This window comes from Emydura macquarii, unplaced genomic scaffold, assembly GCF_026122565.2.
Source record: "Emydura macquarii macquarii isolate MOO-44397 ecotype Brisbane River unplaced genomic scaffold, CSIRO-AGI_Emac_v2 contig_1254, whole genome shotgun sequence".
Classification (NCBI taxonomy): Eukaryota; Metazoa; Chordata; order Testudines; family Chelidae; genus Emydura; species Emydura macquarii.
This window is the reverse complement of record NW_027131391.1, coordinates 5,886,831-5,904,838: the sequence shown is the minus strand read 5'-3', so window position 1 is coordinate 5,904,838 and position 18,008 is coordinate 5,886,831. Positions and strand designations below refer to the sequence as shown.

Here is an 18,008-nt window from a genome sequence, read left to right as displayed (position 1 = left end):
CTCATGTGATTGCTAGTTAGTAACTTCAGCCTCCCCAAAACCTTTACTCTTTGCTTCTAGCCCGTCCCCCTTTTTTAAAAATCTTCCATCCTTTTTTCCTCCTATCATGCTACTGGTGCCACTTCACTTGCGATTTGCCCCCGCTGGCCTTGAAAAACTTGGTCAGGAATAGCTTCTCCAAAGCAAAAACCCCGGCTGGGTGCTTTTCAGTCCGAGATAGCAAACCAGAGAAACTTGTAGTGGGGAAAAATAGCGCGCTCCGAAGCCCAGGGGCCTACGGGAGAGCATAGCTCGGAAAAGCTCGATGGGGCCTGTGTGTGTGTGTGTGTGTGTGTCTTTATGCTGGCCTATAGACACACACACAGGAAATCTCTCACGCACGGATTTCTCCTGCCGGAAAAACAAGCCCAGGCATTATTTTGTCGACGCCTTTGTATCGCTTCTGTGCACGTGGCTGTCTTTCCGACCCGCCTCGGCCCAGGCTCGCTGCGGGAAGCCAGGCGCACCGCGAAACCCGGCCAGGCGCCCCAAGCCACGCAGCTGCCTGGCTGGGTTCCTTGCCGGCAAATCCTGCGAGCCCCGCCGCAGCCCCACCGCCTGGGCTCGAGCAGGGACACCTGCCCCGGACATCGCTGGGGCGCCCAGCCCGAAACGCCAGATTAGAAACCTTTGACCGATTTGGGGGGATAAAAACCAAATTCCTTAGCGGGCCGCCTCGCCTCTGAGCAGCTCATCCTGTTTCACTGAACTCCTAAATCCATCTTTACCCAGTATGGCAGAAATAACACACCGGGAGCGAGCCGTGCAAACGCTGTGGGGTGACGCTGGGGAAGGGGGAAAGAAAGGGGTGCTCTGTAAGTGAGTGCAGAGAGAAGGGGGAATCTGTGTGATTGGGGGAGGGGGGCGGGGAAGAGAGGGAGGGGATCTGTGTGATTGGGGGGGGGGAAGGGAAAGGGGAGGGGATCTGTGTGACTGCGTGGGGAGACGGGAAATACTGCACGTTAATGGCAAAGATTCTGGCCCCGGCACTCAGACGCTTCCCTGGTGCGTGGCCAAGCCATCCTCTTTACCTTGTGGTTTTGGTAGGAAGTCACGGCGATGAAAGCCGTCTCGGGGAAGACATGGGTGCAGAAGGCCGTGTTTTTGGAGCCGAATCCGTTGTTCTCGTCCGCTTTCACGATATGGAGCCGGGGCTGATATTTGTGCATGGAGTTCAGGATGATCTTGAAAAGAGACACACAAGGGCGCGTTAAGCAGCGAGCCCTCGCCCCTTCACTCTCTCCTCGGGCCAGGAGCCCAGTGCAAGGGGGCTGGGGGCTGGGAAAGGCGCGTCTGAGCCCCCCGTGAGCTGGTTTGATCATTCATAGACTTTACTCCCTCTAAAAATGGGGTGTTTGCACCTTTATGGGTCTCCCAAGGAGCAAAAAGAGTTGAACTATTTTTTTTTACCAACAAGGCCGACCTTCTGCTCCATTGAAAGCCAGCCCCTTGACAACGGAAGCAGAAATGAGCAGTGGGGCTATTTTCCAACAGGAACATAAAATTCATCCCAGCAAGGAATCTACACCAAGCATGGCCATAAATTAGGTTCCTGGGTAAGCGTGATCGTGCAATAACATCACGGTAAGGAACTGCTGGGACCTGTGTGCGCCTGGGTCTCTCAGAGGTATTTACATTTAATAAAAGCCAGGGGGCCACCAGTTCTCCCAGGTGCAAAGCAATGACCGAAAACGAAGCACTTGGCTCACTGGCTCTAGATCTGAGTCTCCTCTTTATTTTGACTGCAATGATTATTGCACTGCTAGTCACATTACGGTGGGTGGGGTTGAGTGCTCAAGGAAATCCGACCCCGCAGAAATTACATAATCTAATTCCTCGGGCATCGTAAATTATTCATTGCTCATCTGGTGGGAAAGGCCTGAACTGAAGACCCATGTGGATTGATAATTCAACTGGATTTCCCTTACGTGCCTCCTTCAGCGATTAAGCTGTCTCAGGGTCGGCTGGGGAAGGGACGGCGTCGTCTTGTTGAGCTGAGTGTGGAAGGGTTAACCCTCACCCTTCAGAACTGAGAGAGCTGGATGAGTGTGGAGCCCACAGCCGGAATGAAGATCTCGCTCGGACCTACACTGAAATCTCTGTTTCTTTGACTGTCCTGTTGTGCGCCCCCCCCCCCCCTTTTTTTTTTTTTTAATTATCCACATTTTAAAAAGCTACACAACTGGAGCAGCTTGACATTTTCAAAATGTGACAATGGTTCAGAAGAACCCAAAGATTCTTGGAGGAAAGACATTTCGAATGAGCGACCCCTTTCCTCCAAGAACAACCTTTGGAAAAGTCGTCCTTTTCCGATATCCATCCATCTGGGCCCGGATGGATAACAAATATGTCCGCACAAGGAAGCGTGGCTATTTGTTTGGATACAGCTCGGGGCTGATCTCTGATGGCCACCAGTGCAGTTTGAGCCTTGACCCTCAGTTTGTTCCTCTAGGAGCTATGCATGGTCTTAAATGGCCCCTCGTAGACGGAGAGAGATAAATGATTTTCCCAACCAAGCCACCCACCTTTGCCTAGACATCTCTGGATGCCAGTAAAACCAGACCCTGTCTCTTTTCAAAGGTTGGCCCTCGACTAGGACTAAGCTTGGGAGAAAAGAATCCCACCCCCTCCCTGTTTTTTACCCTTCCTTGGGTTGTATTCTGTAATGATAATGACTGCTGCGAACATTGGCGACAGACAGACGCAGTCTGTCCCGCCAGCCCCGGCCCCTGGAAGTCATCCTTGCCTGCCAGGCCCTCTCATCCTGGGGGTTTAGCCAAATTGCTTTGACATCCCGGTAAATCGAGGACATCAACGGTGAACGATCTAATGATTTTTAATTTCATTACAGCGACTCTAATTGAGGGTCTTACTGGTGCATCTTATCCTCTGAAGTCCCTATTGTCTAGCAGGGCCTTAGGTTTGTTTAAAGAGACTGTTTCATATCGCCGCCTGCTCCCAGCAGGGGGTAAAATGGTTGCTGGCCTCTTCCTTCCAAGGGCAGCGTGGATCAGCCCCTACTCCCCCTTCCTTCCTTAAAACTCTCTTTGAAGTGGACGGCCTTGGGGTGGGAGAATTGGGAAGGGGCAGTTGCTGCTGGCGTCTAACCCTCCAAAGAGGCGCCAGGAGTTGCTGGGCACGAATTATTCCCCCTCTCCTGGAGTGGGGGAAGGAATCTAAGGGAAGAATCGTCAAGGGAGGGGATGCCCTGTTGGGGGGGAGCCGGCCGAGGAGGGGTAAGCGGACCATCATTAAAAAGAGGAAAATGGGGATCGATTCGGTTGGGATCTCACATCCACCCCCAGTTCCGTAGCTCCCCCTTCCACGTGACTAGCTATTTGCCATAGCAGTCCACACATGGAGAATTCATTCGAGGCGTGGAGATCACGTGTATATGGATTTAATAGCACAAGATTTGTCAATTTAAAAAAAAAAAGTGTTGAAACGAGACTGGAAAATACACTCTTGGAAACAGATCCTGGGGGATCTTGATCCATACCCTGCTGTCTACTTCTAGCTATTCTAAAAACGACTGTTCCGGGCTAGGCAATTCACACACGCTGGCCTTGCCCTGCACCTACCCCGAGGGGACTGGCAGAAATCGTTTGTGTGCATGAAGCGCTTGCTGGGGAGGGGGGCGTTGAGCCTTGTTGCATTTGGAAGCGGGGCACACAAAACACAGTCCGTCGTATTTCCTTCAATAAATAGGCCTGGTTGATTTTTACCTTTAACCCAGTTCACGGAGGTGTTTAGCCTGTTTTAAGAACACTGCCCATGCCCTGTGGGAGATTTGTATAAGCAACTCCTAGTCAATGCACCTCAATTTTCAAGAATGTTTCGAATGAACATGAATTCGGGTTTCTCCCACTGACCAGACACCTAAGACTTTTCCACCCCATGACATCGGAATGAACGCGACTGCCCTGGGACGCTACAATCCGATCCAGGACAGACAACGCACCCCAGGATGCACACAGAGGCTAAAATACTTGCAAATGAAAACAGGGCCACAGCGTGGTTTTTGTGTTAGACTCGTGGGGCGAGAGAAAAAGCCATAACAATGGGACCTCGGCAGGTTTTCACATCCAGCCACGTGCTCTGATGCAGGATGTGTATGAAAAAAAGAAAGGGGCGTGGGTGGGTGTGAACGTGAGCTTTGCTTCATCCCTTGATACAAAAAGTACCACGTTCTTTCAGTAAAAGGATCATTCATTCTAGTGCCTGGCCCCCTCCCCCACCCGCTGCATTATTACCTTACATTGCATCCCCATAAGCTTTGCATCTGCCCCCTATAGGATTTCTTCAGGTTTTCCTTTCCCTAAGAATTACACTCCACTGTTTCTTTAAACGGGCCTGCGCTTTGTAGTGTTGGAGTACAGCTGCCAAGTTACTGGGACAACATCAGATCAGATCCAGCACCGTACCAAGTTGCACAGAGACATGCAATCATGTTTTCTATTTCGCTAAGCATCCCCGCCGCCCCGCACCACCACCATGTGTCTTACGGGAACGTCTGCACGAAGTAACAGCTCAATTATATCCAACTGTTGACAACAGTCCTAGGACTCTGTCAGCCACCAGCGTGCATCAAAAGCCATGTAATGAAATTAATACCCACGTTACTCGTATGCAACTTCTATCCCGCTCCAGTATTTTTCCCCTGCTGACTTTTCATTTCATCTGACAAACTGAGATGTCACAAAAATAGCCAACGAGTGCCAAAAAAAAATCAGCCTGAATCGACGCTCCCCTATTCATTCATGCACTGAGGGATTGGACAACCGACCTACCCCAGCACGCCCAGCAAGTGTCTAAGCCCTGAGCCGGCATCCTTGTGTTGCGATCGTTTTGCACCAGGCTCGGCCGAGCCTGGGTTTCCTTCACGTTAAAGGGAGGTAGAGCAGGGCAGTTCTGTGCAGGGCGGTGCTGCTAATTGCCCCCAGTAGGGTGCGGGCTCCTTCCAGCCCCACGGGGAGTTGAGTTGGTAACAGACAGAGGAGCGCTCTCCCTCGCGAAGGTACTTACATGTCCGAATGGGTCAAGGTGGTTGTTGGTGAGCTTGAGTTTTTGGAAAGAAACTAACTGCCTCATCCAGTGGGCCCCCGTGGCTGGTGAGTCCGGGTGGACGTACAGCCTGCCTGGCATGGCGGGCTCTGCCTTCCCTGTCACTGACCTAAACCAAAGGTACACAAAGCCAGCTTAGCGCCCTGGGGACCGGAGTCAGGCCTACACAGCACCAGATCAGCGTGTTCACAGTCAAAGGCACGCCTGGAACGGGCAGATCCGGCTTAGAGCGAACCGGAGCGCGTCCCACGCTCGATCTCCTTTCCCCGATTGGAAAGGGAGTGGGGCTGGGACCGTCCCATCATATTTTGTCAGGGGAAGGAGACCCGAACACACACTGCTCTGGAGATGAATTGAGATTTTTTTTTACATGTTTTCCGTTGGTTTCTCTCCCCCCCCCCCTTCTTTCCCATTTAACCCCTTCCTAATTAGCGTGCATCAGGCGAACCCCAAAGAAAAGGCCATGTGGCCATTCTTAACATTTACCTTCATGGAGATTTTTCTCTCTCAAACGCAATTAAATTGTTGTCCCCACAATAACCAATAATCTCATCGTCAAACAGGATTAACATTATTGTTCGCTAATTGAAATAGATTTTCCCCTCTCTGTTTTGTCCCCGTCCCCCCCCCCCCCCAAGAGTTTGGCTGGCAGACTGGAACTATTTGGGGATATTCTGCTGAATTCCTGCAACCTTTCCCCCCTACCAGCTCTTCTTTTGTAGCTTGTTAATAGCACAAGACGACAGTTAAACGCTGTTTTTCAACCCCTTTAAACTAGGTTTTGCTAACTGTACAAGCCAGACACACAGATTTTCTCCTATCTCTACACCTCTCCCGTTCCCCCATGCATGCATACCATTTGTTATCTGCAAATTTGTATCTGTGATCATCAGCCGGGACGATATCCATGAGCAGTATGTACTTAGTTTTTGGATTGAGTCCAGTGACCTTCACTTTGTAACTGGGGAACATACGCCTAAAAAAACAAATAAACAAATAAACATAAACAGAGAGAGGAGAACATGACAAGAGGATCGCAAAGTCAGGCACTTGTGGAGGAATTATTCCATAGGGTGATTCAACAATATTCAACCAGGAGCTATTTCACTCGCCAAACATAAACACACAGAACATTTCTTTTTTCCTCGTGGGTTTTGCTCCGCTGTTCTAGTTCCTATCTAAGGAAAAATAGTTAATTTATCAAGAGTTAATTATAGATAGGAATTTTTTTTTACTCTTCTTGTGATCAATTCCCCAGAAGTTCAATTCGTCATTCTTTTCCAATACAGGAGTATATAATCTCTTTCAAGAATAGTTATATTTATATCCCTACAAAGAATAAATTACACTTGCATAAGTAAGTAGGGTGGGTGCTTTTTTGCTCAGTTATAGGCCTTTCGATATAAAACATACTTGTGCATATATCATACTTGTGTGTGTGTGTGCATTAACTGTTATATATGCACACAAAATATGTATACATATAAATAAACACACGACGAATATTTTGAAACAAACAATCTTGAAAAATGACTTTTAGAAATATTTTCCTTCACTACAAGCAAGTTAAACTCCAATATTATTTTGGCTAGCGTTTAGAAATAAGCATACGAAACTATATCCTTTAATTTAAACACAAAGAGCTTAAACAGACTGATTTCTGAAATTAGATTTGCTTTCACACCTTTGCAATATGAAATCAGGCCCTGCTTGTTACTTCGTTCAGATTGTTGAGTGATTTGAAAACCAGGGGGGAGGGGGAAACACGTGCAGATCAAAGTAGCTAATCAAAAATTGCAAAACCTGATATTTAATATCCTGCAGGAAAAGTAAAAAAACAAAACAAAACCATAAACAATGAAATATAACTATATCCCTAAATCTAGAACCAATCAAGTGCGATACAACAATAAAAATAGTGTTACATAAATAGGTAAAACTCTTTGGTGTATTCTGGGTGATTTATGCAATTACTTTCTATAAAAGTGCTGTGTTGTGAATGTTTATTTCATTACTACCCAGATGTCACTTCTATGCACGCCTATCCTGGAATATCTGTTTGAATTTTATGCTCTATGTTTGATGTTTCTCTTCACAGTTCTGTACACTGTGATCATTTGCAAAGTAACTTATTCTTGACATTTTGAAACAAGGTAATGTGCTGACCATTTCACGGCGTTGGATTCTATGTTCTATAAGCTCCTTCCCCTTTTCTCAGCAGGACAATTAATGTAGTCAACTTTGTTCTATGCAAACCGTACTCCCTAATGGTTCTGGTGAGTTCGAGCCCTTTGTTTATATCCTGTCCCTTTATCTGTGGAATATTCTCCTTTTTAAAACGATACCATCTTTTCAACAATCGGTATGTACAAAGGGAAGCCGAGCCGTTATACAGATCTATTTGTTATCCACTGCAAAACTTTGTATCTTCTTTCTCTAAAGCACGGCTTGGGAGACCATAACCAACGAGCACTGTATACCAGAACTGAATGCAGGTTTGAGTCTAGGTTGTACGGTTGCAGTGTAAATATAATTTTGAACTATAACTATTTTTCTATCTGGTGACTATTTGACTGTCTCGAACTAACAGCTATTTATGCTGATGGCATGAACATTGTTCAATTGAATATAATAATTAAAATAATATATGTCGATTCCTCTAAGCGTTGTGCTGGGCAGTCTCAGTCAATGATCACTTCCTCTTCTGCTTAACTTTTATTTCCCTGCTCCTTCAGCAAAACTGGCTCTGCGGTGCCCCCAACACATTAATAGTAAGGAAAATGTTAAATTGCACCAAATGCTTAAAATGGGGGAGGGAGGGGGGTTAAGTGATTAGATTTACCAAGCCAACCATGGAAGTGATCGATCTCTCTTTCTCCACCGTATACTTAGATTTGAAAACCTGTACGTTGTTCTAGACAGATACATAAATAGTAGCTTACTAGAATCATATATACTTTTTAACAGAAAGACTGGGAAGTGTCTAGCGTCTCTCTTCATGTGTGTATATTTGTCTAGATCTGAACACAAAATAAATGTCTCGGAACAGAGAAAAATATACGTTTCAAAATATTTAACTACTCCTTGTACTTAAAAAAAATTAAATCGTTCACCGAGTTGTATTGCATGAAACAATGTAAGGTTTTGGCCAACTGATTGCAACCAGCATGAGTTTGGAAATTCTCCAATGAAATGGATTAACCATAACCCTATCCGGGTTAAATAAAAAGCCAGAAGAAACATATCTTCTGTTTTAGTATATATTCCAGTGGAGGTCCCACTCTGAAAATATTCCAACCGGCCTTTCTCACTAATCTACTCAGAATCCTTGAAATACCAGTCGAAAATGTCATCAACATTTCTATAGTTTCAAATGGGCAATCGTATTTTTATTTCTTTCTGTTTATTTGAACTCTAGTTTGTGAAAATGCCTTGGTACGTCGCTATTATACGTCTTTAGATTTTATATTAATTTCAAATGAACTTCTGACTCATACGACACAAATGTGTCACAGAACACACGAACACAAATATATACATGCAATATACATATATTTGTCTATTATACGTCATGTGTCTGATCATAAAACAGTTCGTTTTCAATCTTTTTCTCTGGGTAGACACACACACGAGTACATATATGTGTGTGATATTTGTACATAAACATCTGTGTACTTATGTGTGTGTGTATATAATATGCATCCGTTTATATATCATATACATACGTATTCCTTTTAAAAATAGAAGCCACCGATTTTATTAATCTTACCTTCCAGCTTTTGTGATGATCATTTCTGTTCCCACTTCGTGAAATTTTAGCCACAATTCTCGTTCGTGCAAAAACACTTTTATCCCCTCCATTCCCTGCAAATGAAGAAAGCAGTGAGTTAGCCAAGCCGAGGACGAGCTCTGAGTTTTCAAGGAGCTATGGTACAACAGGAGAGGAGACCCAGAAGAGAGATTGAACTTTGGCATGTCAGCGCCGAGCGCTTCTGCTTTCTATACAGTGCTAACTGACGTGACATTAAAAGACTGTAACTCCCAGAACAGCGCAGAGGGATGATTCATTGAAGGGAAATCTCCAGGAAAAAAAAATCAAAGACGCGGTTGCAAAGCATTTCAGCGAGGAGCCGGATTTCTGCCTTGCACCCGCTCTCGTAGGAGAAGTTTGAAGCCTTTCGATATGTGTCTAGAGATAGGCACAGGGCCAGTGGAATCAAAATAGACTGGGCTGGTCTGGCGAGGCAACGCTTGAGTTTGCTGGGAGGAAAGTGATCCTGGGCAGAGGCGATTCAAAGAAAGAAAGAGAGAGAATAAAATACCCTCTGCAAAGCCGGAGAGTTGCCCCGGACACTTCAATTGCCCAGATCGTCTACTGGTGTAAACGGGCCATAACTCCACCAGAGACCATGATTCGCACCAGCTGAGCATGCAGCCCAATCTATGTGCACAGATTGCAATGGAAATGCTGTAACAATACGCTATTGACAATCGAGCGCCCCGAGCCTGCGTCCTGCAACCCCCAAAACTACACCAGGAACGAAGAATCGGGCCTCAACATCTGTTTTCCCCCCTCACAAAAGTAAAACGCCTAATTGTGGGTCAAAATAAACAATCATCGCGTGGCGTTTCGTGGTTCTGTTTTTAAAATGTACACCCCCACACACACTGTTCAGATACGAATAAGGAGAGTCATGCTAGAATCTCTCTAGTCTCTACTTTTCGCCGCCCACTAATAATTTTCCTTTCCTAGATTTACCTGAACCAAAATAAAAGAGAGAGATTAAAAATGTGTTCCTGAGTTGAATATCGACATGAAAAAGTGCTGCCTGTGTCAGTGCCTCCCTGCTGTGTTAGGGGCCACCGACCCAATCCCTGATGGAGGCTCTAGTTTAAAAGGCCGGAACAATACGTGAACTGTACCAGCGGCGTCCTGGCCTACTTTCATCTGAAACGGTTGGGTTCAAACGCCAGAGAGAGACAGTAACATCAGTCCACCAGGCTGAGCAGTCCGAGGTGTCTCAAAAGAAACGATGGGCGTCCTGCCGTGGCAGAGCCCGTTATTTCTACAATTTAAAAACAAATCCTTCGGGTGCAGGAAGAGACGCGTACAGTCCACGGGCAGAGAGGGAGACAGGCGATCAAATCTGTATGTGTACGTGATTGATTGTACGTCGGTGGTTGTGTGTGTCAGTCTAGGTGTGTGTCTTTGGGTCTGCATACGTGTACATTTGGGTGCGTGTGATTAAAATAACTACGTGTTATTACGGCAGTTGTAACGGGTCTAATCTGACACCAGGGCTCAGTCTCATGCCTAGAATTACCCATCGCTACAGAGCAGAAACCCAGTCAAATCTCAACAATAATTCAACACAAATCCCAACCAGGGAAAAGACAATGCAACCAGCGAACGTTTCTCCTCCTCTGCTTACCTGCTGGGTAAAAGCTGCCTGGGGAGAGGCCGGCGACTTGCTGCTGGTCCCTAGCTGACTCTCGGGTTTGGTTTCAGACTGAAGCTCTTTAGACTCCGATTCAGCTGGCGTGTTGGGGAGCCCAAAGCCTTCTTCGGCATCCGCCATGTTACAAGTTTCCCTGGCTGAATCTCCCACTGCAGGCACACACAGGAGAGAGGAAAGATAAGAGAGACATAAGTCAAAGCTGGCATTTAAGAAAATGTATCGAGAGAGCTATAGAGATAGACAACCTTCTCCCCCAACACGCCCTCTGGCAGCAACTCCTCTTCAGCTGCTTGGAGAGAAAAATATCGCACCCTTTAACTGGTGGGGGCAAATATAGGACTCGATTTATTATTCCAGTCCGCAGGAGAGATTAAATTTTTTATCGAACATCACGCAGGCAGAGCATTTTTTTTTATTAATCATCTCACATGCACGCATACACACACACACACACACGAAAAAGATTAACAATATAGTTTAGCTGCCCTCCCCGTGAGCTGTGGCTAAATATCTGCAAAGGCCAATAAAGATAAGGACCAGGATATTTTGGGTTTTGGGGGAAGCGTTGGGTTGCAAATAATAACTCATCACAAATTTAACTTTTTAAAGAAAATATGCAAGCAGGGGCGGGGGGTGAACACTGCCCTTGACTCTTATTCTTACACTAACACTTCATTTATGGAGCCATCTACAACTGATATTGCTTAAAATGATTCCTTGAGAGAACTGAATTCCTTCAAAGGGCTCGTCCGCCCCAGGGACACGTGAAGCAAATTATATAACCTCATTTTCAAAGAAAATTAAACTTCCTTTGCAAATGCAGACCACGAAGCAATCAATATTCTCACATGAAAGTGACTTTTCCAGGCCGTTGCAAGCGACGCCTGAGGTTGCCTTTCATAGATAATATGGCATATGAGGTAGTGTCACTGGAAGAGAAGGGGCGAACAAACAAACAAATACAGATCAAGCCCTTGTATAATGTTGTGTAGTAAATGTGTCTGTCAGTTACACTCGCAGCTAAATTGATCTGCACTACAATGTTGTTACAGCAGAAATGCAAAATCAGAGAAACTATACTTAACTGAGAGGGAAAACTTCAATCATATACCAACAGGAAAAAGTGAATTTCAAAGATTTTTTTTTTTTTTAAATGGTCCTTTCGGCAGCAATGAGGGACAAAAGCAATCCCAATAAATGTTTTCTAAAGGACTCACATGATTAATGTCACTTGAAATATTTTTTACCTATTTAAAATAATGTAACAGATCCGTTTTTAAAAGACATGTCCGGTGGAGAAAGTAATATATTTGAAGTATAATAAAATAATCGCTTCTCAATGAGCTGTGTGCTTCTCTAGCAGTAGTTAAAATACTCTCTTTAAATATTAATGATTGAATTAATTCTCCTTTAAATATAGAGGCAGGACTTGGTGTGTTTGCACTTGTAGTTGTAGGCGAAAAGATGATTTAAAATAAAAAGAGAAGGGACTTTCTCTCTCCAATATCATTTTAAAAAAAAAGATCTCGTTTTCTCTCCCCTCCCCCCCCCCTTAAAATGCTTTTTTCCCACAACACACAGGCAGATGGTTTGTAATAAGTGGCTGAAGGGCGAAGGGGGGGGGGTTCCATGCAGTGAAGGTGTGTGAAAAGAGCGGGTGTGGGGCGGAAGGGATGATACATGACGGCTGGATGGGATGTCTCACCGGTCCATTCAAAAACCATGAGGGCTAATGGCAATTCTGTTCTTCCAGGCGCGCAAGAGACAGGGACCATTTAAGGTCCCCTCTTCTGGGCTGTTGTTTTCACTCCGTTTCTACACGCGCGCTAGACGCCCGCCCTTATCCATTTTTAATCGATTTCTCCCTCGCGTGTCTCTATTATTCACCCTCCGCTGGCGAAGTTAGGAACCAGGCACGTTCCTTAAAACAAAGAGGAGCCCGGCCATGGCAGCGGCGGCGAAGAATTCCCTCCAGCCAGCTCCCGAGGCCGGCTCCACACGTCGGCAGGTCTAAACATAATTAAGCAGCCGGGAGAGAGGGGAAGGGAGGGCGGTGGGAAAATAACCGCAGCGTCTAAACCCAATTCGCGCGCCCTGCTCCCCTCCCCCCCCCCCCCCCCGCTCCCGGAGAGCTGCGGAGAGGAAATGGAGATTGACAGAACCAGGCCTCGATCGCTCCATGAAAAATGCATCTTCCGCGGCTGGCTGGCACCGGGTGGGTTGGCAAAAACACACACACACACACACACACACACGCGAGCCCTTCTCCTTTTGTTCCATCATTTATTTGTGTTTCTCTTCTCTCGGCTCGTCACCCCCTCCCCCGGCAGCGACTCAAGGGGGTCACCTGGAGGGAAACCCCTTTGCTGATTTCATCCCTTGGGAAGGACGATGTCTGTTTCACGGTGATTTTCCCCCTCCCCCCCCAGCACTTTCGCTCTCCTTTTCTCCCGCACACGGACACGGGGAGTGACCGACATAGAGGGCAATGGAAGAACCGTTACCTTGCTTGTTGAATTCCATGCAATCAATGCATCGCCTTTATTGGGTTTTTCCCCCCCTTGCAATGGAAAAATGACAGTGGGATCAGGCTCCTCGTGTGCATGTCCTTTGAATGTGTTTAGTGTCAGGCCCGCATTTTTAAAGCACAGCCTGGAAGAAAAAGCTCTCCACTGCCACACTGCCTCTGGCCCTCTGTCTCGCCAAACACTTCCAGGTTGTCAGACGCACCAGAAAGGATCCTGAGACCAAGACAGAGCCTTTCTTCTCAGCCTGATCGGGAAGACACATATTCTCCCCCCTCACTGCACCCCCTCTCTCCCCCCCCCCCCACACCGCCCTCCTCCTCTAAAGACAGGGAGAGAGAGAGAGGAAGACGACAACAAAAAAAAAAAAAAGTTTAGGGAGGGCGGTCGTTGTGTAGCAGGAGCAGCGTCCCCCAGCAGGTTTGTGATGTTGGCTAGTCGCCTCTCTCTCTGGAGAGCAGAGCTAGCTGCACATAGGAAATAGATGCGGAGGAAGCGCTGGGTGCAGTGACGTGGGATGGCTCAGCTCTGCTCGCAAAGTGGTGAGCTCTTCTGGCCAACCAGTTCTGATCCTGCTCCGAGAGACTCTCTCCGTCTCTCAACAGACCTCGCCCCCCCCCCCCTCCCTTCCCAGCCTATTTTTCTGGCAGGCAAACAAGAACAAGGCACAAAGACAACCCCGCAAACTCACCAGGAACCCCCTCCCCCTCTCTCCTTCCATCCATCTTTCCCAACCAGAGAGAAAATTCAAAGCCTGAGAATCCCCTAAAGAAACCATCGGCTTCCCTAACACAAACCATACATCGACCCCCCCGCTCCCATCCCCCAAACACCCCTGAATCTATAGGGACAGATTTTAAACCAGCTCAGAAAACAATATTTTCTAGTTCTCTTGGGGGACTTTGACATATGAAAAAGGGACTCTCTGACCCGAGCCAGATTGGATAAAAGGGATACCCAGGGCAAAGAAGGAACCGAAGCACCTCGTTACTCAACCTCCTAAAATCCAAATGGGTTTAGCACACAATGAAGGTGGTGCCTTGCGTTTTGTATTGCATCTGCAGAAAGATCAAAGTTGTTGGGGTTTTTTGTTTTTTTTTACAAAATAGATTCCTCCCCCTCGACCCCCCCCCACTCCCCCCCCCCCCCACCTCTGCGAAGCGGGCAGGAATTCTCGATCCATTCCACTGCAAAATGCAAACATATACAAAAGCTCAGAGGCTCTGCTGTATTCAAATAATCAAGCCGTCAGGGGAAGCGGGGATGTGTTTTTATCTGCATCTTCCTTCTCTCTCGCGCTCTCTTTTTAATGTATTATTTTGAGGGTAAAGTTGAATAGGTCAACGCAGGGTAAACAGCCGCCCTGTCGCATTCTGCAGCCTGAAGAGAACCAGATTGGTGGGTTGTATTTTTGATAAGAGTTGGAATAAATGGCATGGTTCAGATCGGCTCTGCTCTGCCCTTTCTTTCTTTTTCTTTCTTTCTTGCAATTAGACTTTCACGGAAGGCTGAAAAATCGACCCAGACTACCACCACCAAGCCCCTGGCGTGCTAATTCTGGATTCCTATGAAAGTTCGAGGTGAAGTAGGGATAAGATAATGTTGTGCAAAATGTTGATATGTGCGTGCCTACGTGTGTGTATGGGTTTGTGGAGTTTGGCATCTACTTAAAATGCTTCATGTGTCCTCCAGTTTCATTGCAACTTGAAAAGAATTAGCGAAGTAGTAAATGCCTTAAAAATGTGCACAGCTGAACCTACAGTTACAACCAACAAATTAAAACAGAGACAGGTATTTAAAAATAGTATTTTCTTATTATTTTTAAAAGGGGAAATTCCGTGCAGAGCAATGCAAAAAGGTGTTTCCCCATGAATAGTGCAAATATCAGAATAAATCAAGCTGCTTATATGGCCTTAGCATGAAAATGCCTGTTGTTTATCTTGTAAAATTCACTAGATCGCATCTCTGTTTCTGTTAAGTAAAGAGAAGGACATTTCTTCCTTTCTGCAGCCCCCAAGTGCTTTCTGAATGAAAGTTGCCAGGTAAGCAACTTGGAGGCACCATGTCAAGTGTCTTGTATATTTTGTAAGGATTAGCTTGTTTATAAAATTCCAGAAACGCGCATGTTCTCAAAATAGGGAGGCTCATAAATGGAATTCTGCTAGTGAAATTTGAGAATTAAAAATCAAGTTAGAAAGTTGCTTCCACAGAAACGTTTTCCACATGACAGCCAAAGAGCACGAATGGAAAGAAATGCAAAGTCAGATGATCTAGTCTAAATTGCAATCCACAGCTTGGGACATTACGATCAAAGATCAGGCAGCGCTTCTGCCTGCAGCCTCTAATATTGCAATGGAAACACTCACCTCTCCAAATCCAAACTAGCTTTTTCAAGGACCTTGAAGAAAAGTTGAAAACGACGCAAATAAATCGAGTTTATTTCCTTCTGCAGGTTGGAAAAAAAATAATAATCTAGGAAAAAGGACCTTTAGTCCAGGACTGTATATATCAAGGCGAAAGAGCCGTCCAGCTAGAAGCCGACTTGTGGTCTCAGACAAATTAAATATTACTGTTTATTACCAGCCATACTCCAATAAAATAAAGAGAGTTCAAGGCGATAGCTGCTATCTCACCAACCCTTGCACCTATAGGACTCAGAGACGTCATCATACACGCAACTGGCCCGTTCTGTCATGGTTGACTGCAGCAGTAGGGGAAGGTTAATTTGTATTCTTCTTTTCCTTTAAAGCTCTATCAGTTAGGTTTTCCCCTTTGCAAAGAAACCACTCAATGCAATGCAAAATACAGCCAGGCTGGGGGGGGGGAGGGGGAGAAGAGAGAATATAACCAAACAAACGTGCTAAATATATTTAAAGGGGGAGGACTGGAAAATCAGAGTCCAATCCTGTCTTGGAATGGAAGGGGGAAATTACTATCACAGCCATTGACTTACCAAGATCAGCTCACTTAATCCAATGGTACTGGCACGGTGCAGTTTAATTTTTTAAAAATATACAGTTAGTATTAGTAGGAAAACTTGTCATATGGATGCCGAGGCGTCTCTGAAAGCAAGGGCAGTGGGTTGTAGATCTCAAATGATTACCTGGTGATTTGCACAGACTCGAGTGTGCTTGGGGACACACTTATCTGCCACGATTACTGATAATAAAATGGTAAATTGAGGCGGTTTCTTGCCAAAAGAAACTGACCCGAAAAAACTTCTTCTCCTCTCAAACGCTAATAAGTCGCTGCCAGTTAATAGTCAGAGCACGTACAACAATTCTGTTAAAGCTGGTGCAAAGTTGTGTTGCGTTTCACCCCCCCCCCCCCCCCCGGGGCACAGAGATTTTCCAAAAGATGCTAAAACAGTGTGTCCTCCAACAGAGAGAGAGAGAGAGAGATCGGAAGAGAAATCGAGAGGAAAGAAAATAGACTGGACCGCAGACAACTCGAAGAAAAAGCCTAGATACAAAGCCAGAAGTTGCAGCAGGATCTGTGGACTTCAAGGTAAGTGAACACAAAGAGACCCCGTGAGCTTCCCAGCTATTGTTTCACTGATTCTCTGCCCTACGGTTTTCCTTATTTCATGCGAGTGACATGGCTTTTTCTGGTGGTTGTGTTCCCCGCCTCCCTCCTCCAGACTTTCATCCACAGAACCATATTGGGGCTAGTGCTTCCCCATGCTCTCTGAGCAAAAGAAGCCGCGGGTGCAGGTTCAATCACTCCCAGTCCATCCTCGGCATCGCAAATAAACAAGAGCAGAGCTAACCTCTCTTTGGAGTGAGGGCCGATTAAAAAGCAATGCATCCACAACTGGGGGGAGGGGGGGACACACCCCAGATCTACACAGCATGGAGATTTTCATCACCAGCGAAACCTACTCAGAGCTCCCTGATCGAGTGGGTAGTAAACAAACACACTCGTTTGTCCAGAGAGGAGTTAGTTCCTTCTTACGGAGATCCAACATAGGACAATTTAGCAACAATCCCATTAGAAACGTGATGCTTTCCAGTCGGTCCTACTTTTATCTATGCTACAGCAGGCTGGCACTGCCTTGCCTATATTTGCAATTTCAGTTTTAACCTTTAAATGTGTTCTTCGCCTCGAAGTGTCAGGACGCTGTTTCCTTTGAAATGAAAATAAGTTCCCATTCCCACATTACACTGGTTATCATGTCCCCCCCCCAGCCCCGATCCCTGCACTGAAATTGACAAATTCCTACTAGCCAGAGGAGACGGAGGTACCGTGCCGCTGCAATTATTTTTTAAAGGCTTTTTCTTCCCACCACTCAAATAATCAGCTCAACTCCTAGTGTCGCCAGTGAACAAATTACTTTCTGCCTTTTCATTCGAGCGTGGAACCTTTCCACTGAAACAGGTTGGAGATTTTTGATCATTTTCCTTTAGGGTTTTCAGACAACGCCAGATATACTTAAAAATTAATAATACACATAATACATATATGTATGCTTCTGTGTACGCGCGCGCCCCCCCCCCCCCCCCGCGAACAGACATCTATAACTACACACCCACAGAGAGATGCATATTGTTTCTTTTCTTGCTCAGTTGTTTACTCATATTTTATATATGTGTGTGCGCATATATTTGGATATATATGTAATCACACAGTTTGTGTGTAGGCATACGTATGTAGCATATATGTATGTATGTAGGAGTGCGTGTAGATACATACGTATGTACTAGTGACATTCTCTCACTTTTTGCACAGAGACTCGGTCCTTGTCGTCTCTATTCCCGCAATAACACCCATTGACTTCAATGGGAATGTTGCCCGAGTAAAGAATACAGGATCAGGCCGACAAACAACCGTTGAACGGGGAAGTCTTTTTTGGAACCTGTGGTGCCTTAAGATGCCCCGCATCCATTGCAAATGGTATCCCATGTGTCTAGCCATGCAGCTA

At 45.9% G+C, this 18,008-nt stretch overlaps 1 protein-coding gene and 1 long non-coding RNA gene across 2 annotated transcripts in view; one reads left to right on the top strand and one right to left on the bottom strand.

Moving 5' to 3' along the window:
- TBX5 (T-box transcription factor 5) overlaps positions 1-13,330 on the bottom strand; it is a 46,342-nt gene extending 33,012 nt beyond the window's left edge. The window contains exons 1-6 of the mRNA XM_067550158.1: positions 13,067-13,330; positions 10,536-10,711; positions 8,873-8,967; positions 5,960-6,079; positions 5,065-5,212; positions 1,071-1,223 (exon numbers count right to left, since the gene is read on the bottom strand). Coding sequence (XP_067406259.1) covers positions 1,071-1,223; positions 5,065-5,212; positions 5,960-6,079; positions 8,873-8,967; positions 10,536-10,711; positions 13,067-13,085 — 711 coding nt within the window. The 5' untranslated portion in view covers positions 13,086-13,330. The remainder of the gene's footprint in view (positions 1-1,070; positions 1,224-5,064; positions 5,213-5,959; positions 6,080-8,872; positions 8,968-10,535; positions 10,712-13,066) is intronic.
- A 1,222-nt stretch (positions 13,331-14,552) lies between these two features.
- LOC137154478 (uncharacterized) overlaps positions 14,553-18,008 on the top strand; it is a 30,863-nt gene continuing 27,407 nt past the window's right edge. Inside the window, exons 1-2 of the long non-coding RNA XR_010920219.1 lie at positions 14,553-14,667; positions 16,472-16,594. This is a non-coding gene — a long non-coding RNA (uncharacterized lncRNA). The remainder of the gene's footprint in view (positions 14,668-16,471; positions 16,595-18,008) is intronic.